Raw genomic sequence first — 10,512 nt, forward strand, 5'->3', positions numbered from 1 at the left:
GAAAGAAAATCTGTGTCTTTAAGGCCCTGTCTTGTGGGAGAGGTTAAGAGTCTAGGCTGCTGCCTTTAACTGCTGCTATCTTAAAGTCTGTGTTTAATTACAGAAAAAATGGAATAGCTACCTCTAGTTTAAAACCAGCTTACCCTGTTAAGTAAAATACTTGCCAGCGTGCAGGTATTTAATTGCTTGTTACTCCATTTTTAAAAATCACAGATCTGAAAGCAATGGCAATGTAAAATTGGCTTGCCCTCTCCAGATTTTGCGTTTGCTTTGCTAAATAAATGAAAAGTAATTATTTGCATAAGTAATATGCAGAAGCACACTTTGAAGGAATGCTTAGTTTTGTGTCTTAAGGAGACCATGTGTCTTGCTGTAAGGGATTTCTTTGAGCTCTGTTTTTTGAGTAGCTCTGAGGTGTTATTAATGACTCCTAAGTCCACTGCACCATGAGCTTTGCTAGATGGAAAGTAGGTGAGTAGAGAAGCACTGCACGTGCACGCTAAGCAGGTTTGCCATATATTTAACTGCTGCCGAGACAAGCTTCTGTGAGACCTTTCAGTAGTCCTTATTTAGCTCTTTTAAAAAAAAAGAAAATCCAAACTTTTAACTACTAAATGAATTATACTATATTTACAGGAGCCCTGTACATGGGCAGATTTCGAGCAGTGAGGGTTGTAGCGCTGAGCACGGTCAGTTCACAAAACAGGCTGGCATTAGGGCAGAGTGAGTCAAACCATGACTGGTTATGCTATTCCAAACCACCTCCTGCTGCCTGGAGGGTGCTCCTGCCCCTGCCTTTGTGCAGGCTGTGCCTCCCGCCTGCGGTGCCAGCGTCCGCACGGACAGGCAGGAACCCGGTCGCTGCCATCTCTGCCCGGAAGCACGGGAGCGCACTGCTTCCGTGACTTGCCCCCTGCCTTGCTCCACACCGCTCCCTTCCAGCCAGCTTTGGGTTTCGTGGGACTTTCTCGTGAGACCTGCCAAGGGGAAGAGGAGCTCCCTGTCTCTGTCAGCTCCAAACTGCCAGAGCTGCTCGTGGTGGCATGTGGATTCAAACCCCTCAGCTGAACCTCGAGTCAGGGCCCTGGGCAGCAGTGCCAGGGCAAGGGAGCGAGGAGGGCAGCCTTGTCCCTCCTGGGCCACAGCCTGGACTTTGCCTAAAAACTGTGACACAACAGCCTCTGCAACGGGCAGTAGCAAACCAGCCTGGATGGTCGGACCCCAGGAGGAAGCGCTCAGCACCTTGTCTCAAACCCAGCCATCTTGGGGGCCCAAGAGCTCTGCTCCGTGCCACATGTCTGCGGTGCAGGCTGTTGGGTATCGCTTCTCCCCCATGCCTCCCCTCTCCCAGAAGCGGGGAGCCTTGTACTGTGGGCCCTCCCCTGCAAGTCCAGTGTGTTACCTGTTAATAAAAGAGACGGAAAGCTGATAGCTCGTCCCTGTGTCATCTGAATGAGCCCCTGCTAAAGGAGTCTTTCCTTGTTCCAAGACACGCAAGGATCGGGACAACATGCAGGAGTACGGGGGTGTAAGTTTAAATAAAACCACGGTGTTAGTTTTCAGCAGAGCTTCCCAGGTGAAGCCACGGTGACGCGTGCCGTGACACAGCCCAGGGACAATGCAGGCTGGCATTCATATGGCCGGGCCTTGCAGGCAGAAGGGTGCCAAGGGGCTGCGTCTGCGGCGTTGCGGTGCACAGTGCACCGGGACACCGCAGGGCTCCACTGTTCTGAAGGGAAAGGTGAATACAGCGGTTCTTCTTGCTTGTGCCACATCTTCATAAGCTGGAATTTTTTTATTTTAAAAATTAAGTCTGAGTAAGTGCTCGTAATGGTCTGCCCTGCGGTTTTTTTTTTTCTTTTCCCTTCGTTTTATAATATAAATATTCATAAAAATTTTAACAATAACTATCTACACATAGATTTTACAAAACTTTCTACGCGCCGGCGTTGCCCTCGGACGGACTGGGCCCGGGCGCAGAGGCCCCCGGGCCCGGCACCAGTCGCTGAAGCCTCACACCGGCTACCGCAGCACCCAGCCGGGGGAGAGCCGGCCCGGTGCGCCGGGCAAAGACGAGCCCCGCCGGGCTGCCAGGCCGCTGGCGGGAGCTGAGGGGCAGGCCGGGCCCCAGCGCCGGGCGGAACCAACCTTCCCGGCGCCCGCCCCGAGGGGCGGCCGGCACCGTGTCGCCGCCGCACGCCCGGCGCTGGGAGCGGAGCCGGGCGGGGCGAGCGCAGAGCGGCGGCTGCCGCGACGATGTGGGGCGGCGGCGGGACGGCCCGCACCCTCACCCGCGCCCTCGGGCGGCGGTGGGCGGCGGGCGGGCTGTCGGCGGCTGCGGGCGGTGAGCGGGCGCGGAGGAGGGCGCGGGTGGGAGGGCCCCGGCCCGGCGCGGTGCCCGCGGGCGGCGGGGCCTGGCCGGGCCGCCGCGCCCCCCGCGGCGGCGGCCCCTTCACAGCAGCGCCCCAGCAAACCCCCCCACCGGCTTCGACACAGCGGTTGCTTCTGGCGTCCGCCCCGGCCGCACGCAGCGGCTTTCCCCGGCACCGCGGCACCGCGTCCGTCCGCGCAGTCCGGCCAGTAGCGCCGGGCCGCCCCCAGGCCAGACGAGCAGGCCGGCTGCGGCGGGGTCGCGGGGCTCTCCCCAGGCAGGCGCTTCCCTGGGCCGCCGTCTTTGCAGGCCTGCAGCGCGGAGGTGTCTGCAGATCCCCCCTATCGCTCACTGCGGCTTAAAACCATCCCAAGGGGGCCGCTGCTCCGGGCGCAGCGGGGTATGGCTGCGTTCGGGCAGTGCTGTGACCAGGCCGCGGCCTGGTGCGGGAGTGTGCGGTCCGCCCGGGGAGACGAGTCGTGCCGATCCGCGCCTTGTCGGGGCGGGCGTGGGGAACAGCTTCCGAGACGGTGTCCCCGGCCCGTCTCTGCTCCGCCCGTGTGGTTTCCTTGCTGGGGTTTCCCTGCCCATTCATACGATACAAAATGAGCGTGCAGCTCTGCATTTCCTAGTCCGGTAAGATGAACGGGAATCGGAGCCCAGTGTTGGTGACTCTGTATGTGCGCGCACAGCTGTGGTCAGTTTTGGTGAAATTCTCACTTCATCTGCTTGAAAAGTTCCTTCAGGCTCTGAAAGATGCCATCGTACTTAATTTGAGAAGTGCTGGAGTGGTGAAGCAGCGTGTGCTCTTTAATCCCTGTCCACAGCCTAAGTATGATAGCGAGCACACGTGCGAAGATTGGCGCGGTTAGTATTGTTCTAGAGCAGCGTTGTTAAACGAGGGTCTTTGCCTGTGAGCTCTCACAAAGCTGATGTTTTCTATTCAGGTGCCTTTCTTTTATTTATGCAGATGACCATGCTGATCTGTCTTTTCAGACAGGCCTGAGGGGTACCCTTCAGAGCTACAACTGGAAAATGAAATCCGGGAGCACTCTGCCTGTCTCTCTGACTGAAATAAAAAGCAGCATGTAAGTATTGTATCTAAAATAATCCTGTCTGGCAAGGGCTGGCATTTTCTATAACAATTTTTATTTTACTTGTGACAGTGTCACATGAAGTCATTTTACACTTCACAACTCGTTAAATGTTTGATGTGGCCTGCTTTTATTTTATTATTTACTATAGGTATGCAGCCATCTGTTTTGGGAGATATGTTACCCAAACAGCGTACAAAATGTGTTTGTTATTAATCAAGTATAACTGGAGTCCCTAAAGGAATATCAGTTTTTTCATTTTCTGATGCAGAATTTGTTTTTCCCATATTTCAGCTGACATGAAATATCGGTATTAGTTTTATGACATTCAGCTTTCGTTATTTAGGCTCACTGTGAAGAGACTTTTCAGCACTTCACACTCATCAGTGGATTCAAAGGAAATGAAAAAATTCCAGCTCCTCGCGCATAAGTGGTGGGATGAAGAAGGAGAATATTCAGCCCTTCATTCTATGAATGATATTAGAGTGCCGTTCATTAGGTATGGTTTTGAAGACAGATTGGTTTTTTGATCTCTACTATTTCTGCATAACCTCAGAAAACATTGTAAAAGAAAAACAATTACCAGTACTAAGATAACTGCATATTGCATCTACTAAACCACCTTGTGTGTTTGCCCCTAATCACACCCCTTTTCTTTCAGAGATACTCTGTTGAACACAAGTAGTAATTACCATCTGGGAAATCCACTTTCTGGAGTAAAGATTCTTGACATTGGCTGTGGCGGTGGGCTGCTAAGTGAGGTAAGAGATGGCGTGCTCTGGTTTCTCTTATTAAAAAGCATACGAGGTATTTGAGTTGTTCTGCTGGTACACTGCTTAATTTCTAATCCTCCAAGGAGGAGCTTTTCTGTTTTATGATATGTTAGTTACTGAATGTTTTGGAGTGCAGTGCGTTCTGCAAACCCCACAGAATATGTGGTTGGCATAGTGGTGGTGGTTTACAGAAAAGGAGGGAGTTGGTAATGAGAAATTCTGAGGTTTATCAGAAAAATAAGATTTCAAACACAGTAAAAAAAAAAGGAGAGGGGAAGAATAATGTAAAAGTCTTTGAGTATTCCTCTGGGCAGTCACAGTGTGACAGCTTTTTTTTTTTTTTTCTGTTTTTTAATTTGCAACCCTACATAATCATGACAACCCTCATTACCAGAGAAGTATTTTCTATATAAACTTGTTCTTACACGTTCATTTCTTTGAATTGCCTGTCTTCATTTTTTTATATTGGGGATGGGGAGTCTCGCCTTTGCTTTCATCTCATGGGAAAAGCACAGCATAACGTCAAACACCAGAGACATACCTCCCCTCTGTCAGGAGAGATTCTCCTGGTACACGGGCTGATGTTTCAGCTGCTTCCCCAGGAGTCTGCACGCACCTGGCCCTGAGAAGTAACTATGCGTGGTGGAGCCCTTTGGCTGCACAGGCCCTGGACAGTGTCGTCTGCTGTCATAGAGCAGGGATGGTTTGCGAATGTAGGATCACAGCTCTGGCTGACATACTCTGGGAGCTTGTTCAGCATCTGAAATGAGATGTTACAAAGGGAACCAATCCTCTCCCCGTGTTTTCGTGGGGGGCTTTTTTGTTCTTTTGTTCTTTTTTTCACCTTTTTATTCTAAACAAAATCCTGAGGCTTGTGAGCGCCTGCTGGCTGACAAGGCTGGCAAAACTGATGTGCTGCGTCACCTTCTCAGCATGAACAACCGGTGCATTTCAGGTTGGAATAACATACATGTGGTCATGTTCTGCAGCCTGTTTCAGTTTCAAAAGAGGTGATGGCTGAGGTGTTAACCTATGAGTAAGAAGACACTGGAGAAACTTGAGTGACAGCCAAGCCTGATGCTATCCTAGTAAACATCAGTGTTTAGTTCTCAGTAGTGAGAAAATCCCAGAGATAAGCATATATTAAGTAACCATTAAAAATGTATGAGGATTTACCGTTACAGGTGGATGTTGAAGAAAGTAATGACAGTAATTAAATACAGCATTGTTTTCCCCCCTTTATGTGCTGTGTTGATTTTCCCCCTTTATTTGTCCTCTATCAGAGGGTAATAGTGGAGGAAGTCTTTATTTGGCGTAACAAAATGGATTCAGAACAATTTGTTCTAAAAGACAGTTTAAATGTGTATATTCCAGTATATCGTTTTCTAAGAAAAATAACTCCACCTCCCCCAGATCGAAGGGTTTTCTTGCTTTAATAAATGTTTAAAATAAAACTGCCAGATCAGAGCTTATCATTTACTGTTGTTTGTCTTGTTCTCTGATGGATGTTTTCTGCATCGTGTATGTGCGTTGCAAAGTTGCAGACACCTTTAAGTAAATTGTTTTCATGCAGGGAATAAATTACACTCTGTATTATTAGCCTTTAGGTAGACTGGGAGCTTCAGTTACTGGAATTGATCCTCTGGAGGACAACATTAGAACAGCAGATCGGCACAAGTCATTTGATCCAGTCCTGGCCAAGAGAATACAGTACAAGTCCAGTTCACTGGAGGAGATTGTGGAAGAGTATATGGAAACCTTTGATGTAATTGTAGCTTCTGAAGTAGTGGAGCATGTGGCTGACCTTGAAATGTTTATCAAGTATTGCTCTCAGGTGTTAAAGGTAAGAGAGGTTTTGCTTTCATTATTGGGAGTATTTATCCTCTTTTATTATTAAGGCTTTCATTTGAAGGAATGCGAAAACACCTACGTCCGCATTCATTTCTCCACCCTGAAGTCTGAACCATGCTCTAGGGGTGCCTTCCGTTCTCCTCCATGATGCAAGTGCATCTTCCCAACTTCAGTATCTACAGTTAGAGGAAATTTATTTCCCCAACCCCGCCTTAGGAAAGTGTTAATGGCATTACTTAGCATTGCGGTGTTGCTTTGCATCAAGACCTTAAGAAATCTGGTTGTGTCTGATTTCACCCAGCTGAGGGGAGACAAGGTAGTGCTGCTGCTGATGGATGGCTGTGGCTTAGACTGTGTCAAAACTGTAATGATGTTTCTGACTCCCAAGATTCCATTCCAGCTCCAGCATCACGCCAGATGCGCTCCTGCATTGCTTTTAAGGGGTTGTAATTATGTTTGGAGGTAATCTGGCGTTGTTTTATTCCCCTTGATAGTATTTCAGTTGTAAAGAAGGGTGGTAGGCCCAGTACACAAGCAGCAGCTTTCTTTTAATCTCTTGATTTACCCTTATGGTCATCAGAAGGAATATAGGTTATGTGAATGGAACGCTTGACTGATTTTTTCAGCCTGCTGGGGACAAAGAAATGATCCTTGATTTCTACCAAACAGTCTCTTAAGGATTCATTTCTGGCTTTGTTTTTTGACCTTGGAGTCATTAAAACAAGCATGGCATTCAGCAGCCTCAGAAATTAGGCAGTATCATCTGTTTTACTTTGGTTTTAATTTTAAAAAGTGTTTCTTCTTACAGTAGATGTTGTATGTACCTTAGTAACTTTTATTTATCCGTTTCCCTGGGCAATGTTGTAAGTGACTTTGTTAGATGTTTTTTTGGGCAAGGAAATGGTTTTCAGACCACCTAAGACTTTGATTATGGTGACTCTTTGAGGACTACTGGGTCATACTGTTAGAACGTTATATTCTGTGTTGTGAAATGGTATACTTGTAAATACCTGTTCTGGGATTAAATCAGTTCTTACTCTTGAGCGTGTAGACTTGTAGATAGACAAATTATGTGGTTTAATGCAATTAAATTTACAGTCTTTAAAAAAAATAAATATTCTTCTAATTGAACATTTTAATCTTTCAATTAGCCTGAAGGTTCTTTATTCATTACTACAATCAATAAAACACAGTTGTCCTATGTCCTGGGAATTGTGGTTGCAGAAAAAATAATGGGCATTGTACCAGAAGGAACACATGAGTGGGAGAAGTTTGTTCCCCCTGAAGAACTGGAGCGCCTTCTGGAATCAAGTAAGTTCCAGGCCAGATGATGGGAATGCAGAGAGAAATCCAAGTGGTCCCTGTAGAAAGGGTAGGGGGGTTAGCTAGGTGGGGTGAGTGCAAGGAACGGTACACAGCCTCTCCCATGTGAGTTACCAGTCGTATATATTCTGAATGCGTTTTCTGGTTTAAGGACACTACTGCTCGCTCGATTTTGCATAAAACAAATAAACTAAGTAGAGTACGAAGAATGGAGAGATTACTCAAACAAAATCACTGTTACAGCCGCCCTCTGTTTACAGCCTAGATGAAAATTCCAAGGTTTTCCATCCTGTTCTGGTGACAGAATGTATGCTCTGAAGTGGTTCATACATTCACGGTCAGGTTTGAGAATAACAACTGTGTTGGCACCCCAGAGCTGTACCGCTGCCACCAACCGCATTCTTTGTCATCTTCCCCTTGGGAGAAGGTGTTTTTATTTTTGGTTGCCCTCCATGGTTTTTTATTCATATTATGTTAATAAAAGATGTCTTCAAAAATATGAAGATGAAACCTACCACAAATTCATTAGTTCTCGAGCAACTCTGTGTTACTGATGTGGAGAAATAATTAAATTGCCCTAGTTTGATTGCTTTTAAAATAAACAAAGCACTGAGCTGGGAAGAGTTCTGCCCATTGCCCTCTTTTCCTGCAGATGTTTTAAAATGCTGTCACCAAATATTTCCCTTTGCTTTAGTGCACTGTAAAGAAGCTGACCTGTGAGTTGAGCTGTTCTCTTGGCAGGGTCTTTTCCTGGCACCTTGCAGTGATGCCGTAAGGAACATGACTAATACCAGTTCACATGCTGGTGGTTCATTCCGTTCTCCCTTCAAAAGGAGAAGCCGGTGCAGCGGAGTGACTTGTGTTTGTTTTCTGCCTCCCCTCACGTATCTGGCTGGGACACAGCAGGGCCGTGCAGTGAATGAGAGCTGCTCAGCAGCGCGTGCTAAATCATCTTTACTTGCACCGAGTCCTTTCGTGGCATTCTTCTGCCTCTTTCTTACGTTTTTTTCATTCCTAAGGGGAATCTGCAGAATCCTTCCAAAGATAGGCTTGCACTTTCGTTTTGAAGCGTGTGATGTCAATCTGAAAGATGTCTCCACCTACAGAAAACGTCACCCAGGCGTGGTGGTGTGAAGTTGGGGTTTCTAGCACGCCACTTCTCAGTGGCTCACCACATAGGGTGCTAAGGGTACGTGGCCTGGCACAGAGCTGCTGCTGCCGCTGCCAATAGCAGCACCCGCTGTCGCCAGTTGCCGCTGCTTGTGGTGGTGTCTGACAAAGGCCAGCTTGTGCAGCGCCGCTCCCCAGCTGCGGGGAAGAGGCGTGTTTCAGACTTGCTGGTCTAAAGGGTTTGATGTTGCAGTGACTCACCATATTTAGGAACATCTGTTTCTTTATGGCTTCTTCTTTCTTTTCTAGATGGGTTTTCAGTCAAGACTGTGAATGGGATGTTGTACAATCCCCTCTCGGGGTCGTGGAGCTGGATGGAGAGCACGAGCGTTAACTATGCAGTGCATGCGGTGAAGTCTGGGGCTCAGGGACAGCCAAGCCCAACCGACGCCCTGTCAGAGATGGAAAGTGAGCAGCCCTCAGCCACAGCTGGCACTGCCGTGTGACCGAGACGTGTGCTGGTGGACTGCCACCAGGAACAGAAACGAAGGTTTTACCCAGATGGACGTAATAAAAGCTTCTGTAACAAGCTTGCGGTCTGCATTAATAATGCTTGTGCTATTTTTGGTCAAATATTTTAGGGCGGTCTCACAAAAAAACAAGTGCCCATTATCTCAGGAATCTTTTACGATTGAAATGAGCAAAGCTTTTAAAGAGTAAGTATTTTTGTAAGAAAGTAGTTTCAAATTGTTGGACAGGGAAATGTAAATTATCCCGTCAGTAGCTCGGAGGAAGCACTTTATATGTGATTTTTCAGCCCTACCAGGAAAACTCAGATCTGCATAGAATAATAGCTTAAATGTAGAATGAGTTAAAAAACACAATGATGTATAATAAATAAAATGCCTTAGGTGTTTTAAGTTACTCAACTCAGTTAAAATCTGTGAAACACTTAAAAGCCACAAACACTTGTTTCTATATTATGTGTTCTCCCTGAGAGGAGGAAAGAAAAAAAAGGCAGCAAACCTCTTCTGTGGGGTCATGCTATTTCCGCAGTCAGTGTGAGCGAACTGTGCCGTGGAAGAGGAGTCTCTTAGGCCAGAGTGCCTCAGCTGTCAGAAGCCTTTTCACTTGTGTCTGTGCCTATTACTTCAACTTTCTTCCTCTGCCCAGATGAAGTTGCAAGTAAAATTTTACTAAGCAACTGGAAAAATGATATGTTAGCAGTCTGTCCTAGGACTGAAGTGCCATTCCTACTTGGTCTTAAAGTCCTAGTGCCAGGTAAGAAAAGTGTTGGTTTACAATGAAATAGAACTTTCTAAATAAAATGTCTTGTGTGTGCATCCATGGCTGTATCTCTTTACTTCTCTCTCTCCTTTTTCTTTCAGCTGGTACGCAGGTAGAGGTGGCCTGGCTGTGTTTGCAGGGATGAAAATGAAACCCTTTTTTTTTTTTTTTTTGGTTACTTGTGCATTTCTCCTGCAGTAGAGGTTTGGTGGGCTAAATCACTGTGTTACACATCTGCATTCTTGCTGCTTTGCTCGATCTGCATGTTGCCTTGGGATCCAAGTTTCATGATGGATCTGATGATGCCTGGAAGAATATAGTTAATTTATAATGGAAATAACAGTAATTTGTAGGTATTAAGACTAAAAAGGATTATCTAGTGCGATCACTTCCATGACAGTAAGTTCTGCCTTATAATACTTCTTTGGGCTATGTCTTGACAAAAGCCTTATTGCAAACACCTGACCTTCTACTCCAACCCATGTATAGGAGCCCTGTCAGTCTGGGAGAGTTGAGTGACTGGTGTGGGCAAAGGGGACTGCTGGAACAGGGCCTTGTGCCCATGGCAGGTCTCCAGGTGTCCCAATGTGCTCCGTCCGCAGTCTCTAGCCCTCAGTGTTCCTCTCCTGGTGGAGTGTCCTAACTGTTGTGGCTGTATTTCATCTGTCTTGGTTAAAACAACCTCTTTTTAAGCTAGAAAGTA

At 47.0% G+C, this 10,512-nt stretch overlaps 1 protein-coding gene across 1 annotated transcript; it reads left to right on the top strand.

Annotated features, from left to right (window-relative positions):
• Positions 1-3,230: 3,230 nt before the first annotated feature.
• Positions 3,231-9,842, top strand: COQ3 (coenzyme Q3, methyltransferase). The gene is made up of 7 exons (XM_009947177.2): positions 3,231-3,238; positions 3,319-3,459; positions 3,812-3,964; positions 4,127-4,226; positions 5,839-6,081; positions 7,241-7,400; positions 8,832-9,842. The coding sequence occupies exons 2-7, from the start codon at positions 3,407-3,409 to the stop codon at positions 9,026-9,028; spliced, it is 906 nt and encodes a 301-aa protein (XP_009945479.1). The 5' UTR covers positions 3,231-3,238; positions 3,319-3,406; the 3' UTR covers positions 9,029-9,842.
• The last annotated feature ends 670 nt before the right edge of the window (positions 9,843-10,512 follow it).

This window comes from Leptosomus discolor, chromosome 2 (assembly GCF_034619465.1).
Source record: "Leptosomus discolor isolate bLepDis1 chromosome 2, bLepDis1.hap2, whole genome shotgun sequence".
NCBI lineage: Eukaryota > Metazoa > Chordata > Aves > Leptosomiformes > Leptosomidae > Leptosomus > Leptosomus discolor.

What these genes read in the sequence shown, in the direction of transcription:
- COQ3 (XM_009947177.2), top strand. Translation starts at nt 3,407, where the DNA reads ATGAAATCCGGGAGCACTCTGCCTGTCTCTCTGACTGAAATAAAAAGC. An exon ending in GCGGTGGGCTGCTAAGTGAG is followed by an intron (nt 4,227 to 5,838) that starts GTAAGAGATGGC and finishes CTGTATTATTAG; the next exon opens with CCTTTAGGTAGACTGGGAGC. An exon ending in GGAGCGCCTTCTGGAATCAA is followed by an intron (nt 7,401 to 8,831) that starts GTAAGTTCCAGG and finishes TTTCTTTTCTAG; the next exon opens with ATGGGTTTTCAGTCAAGACT.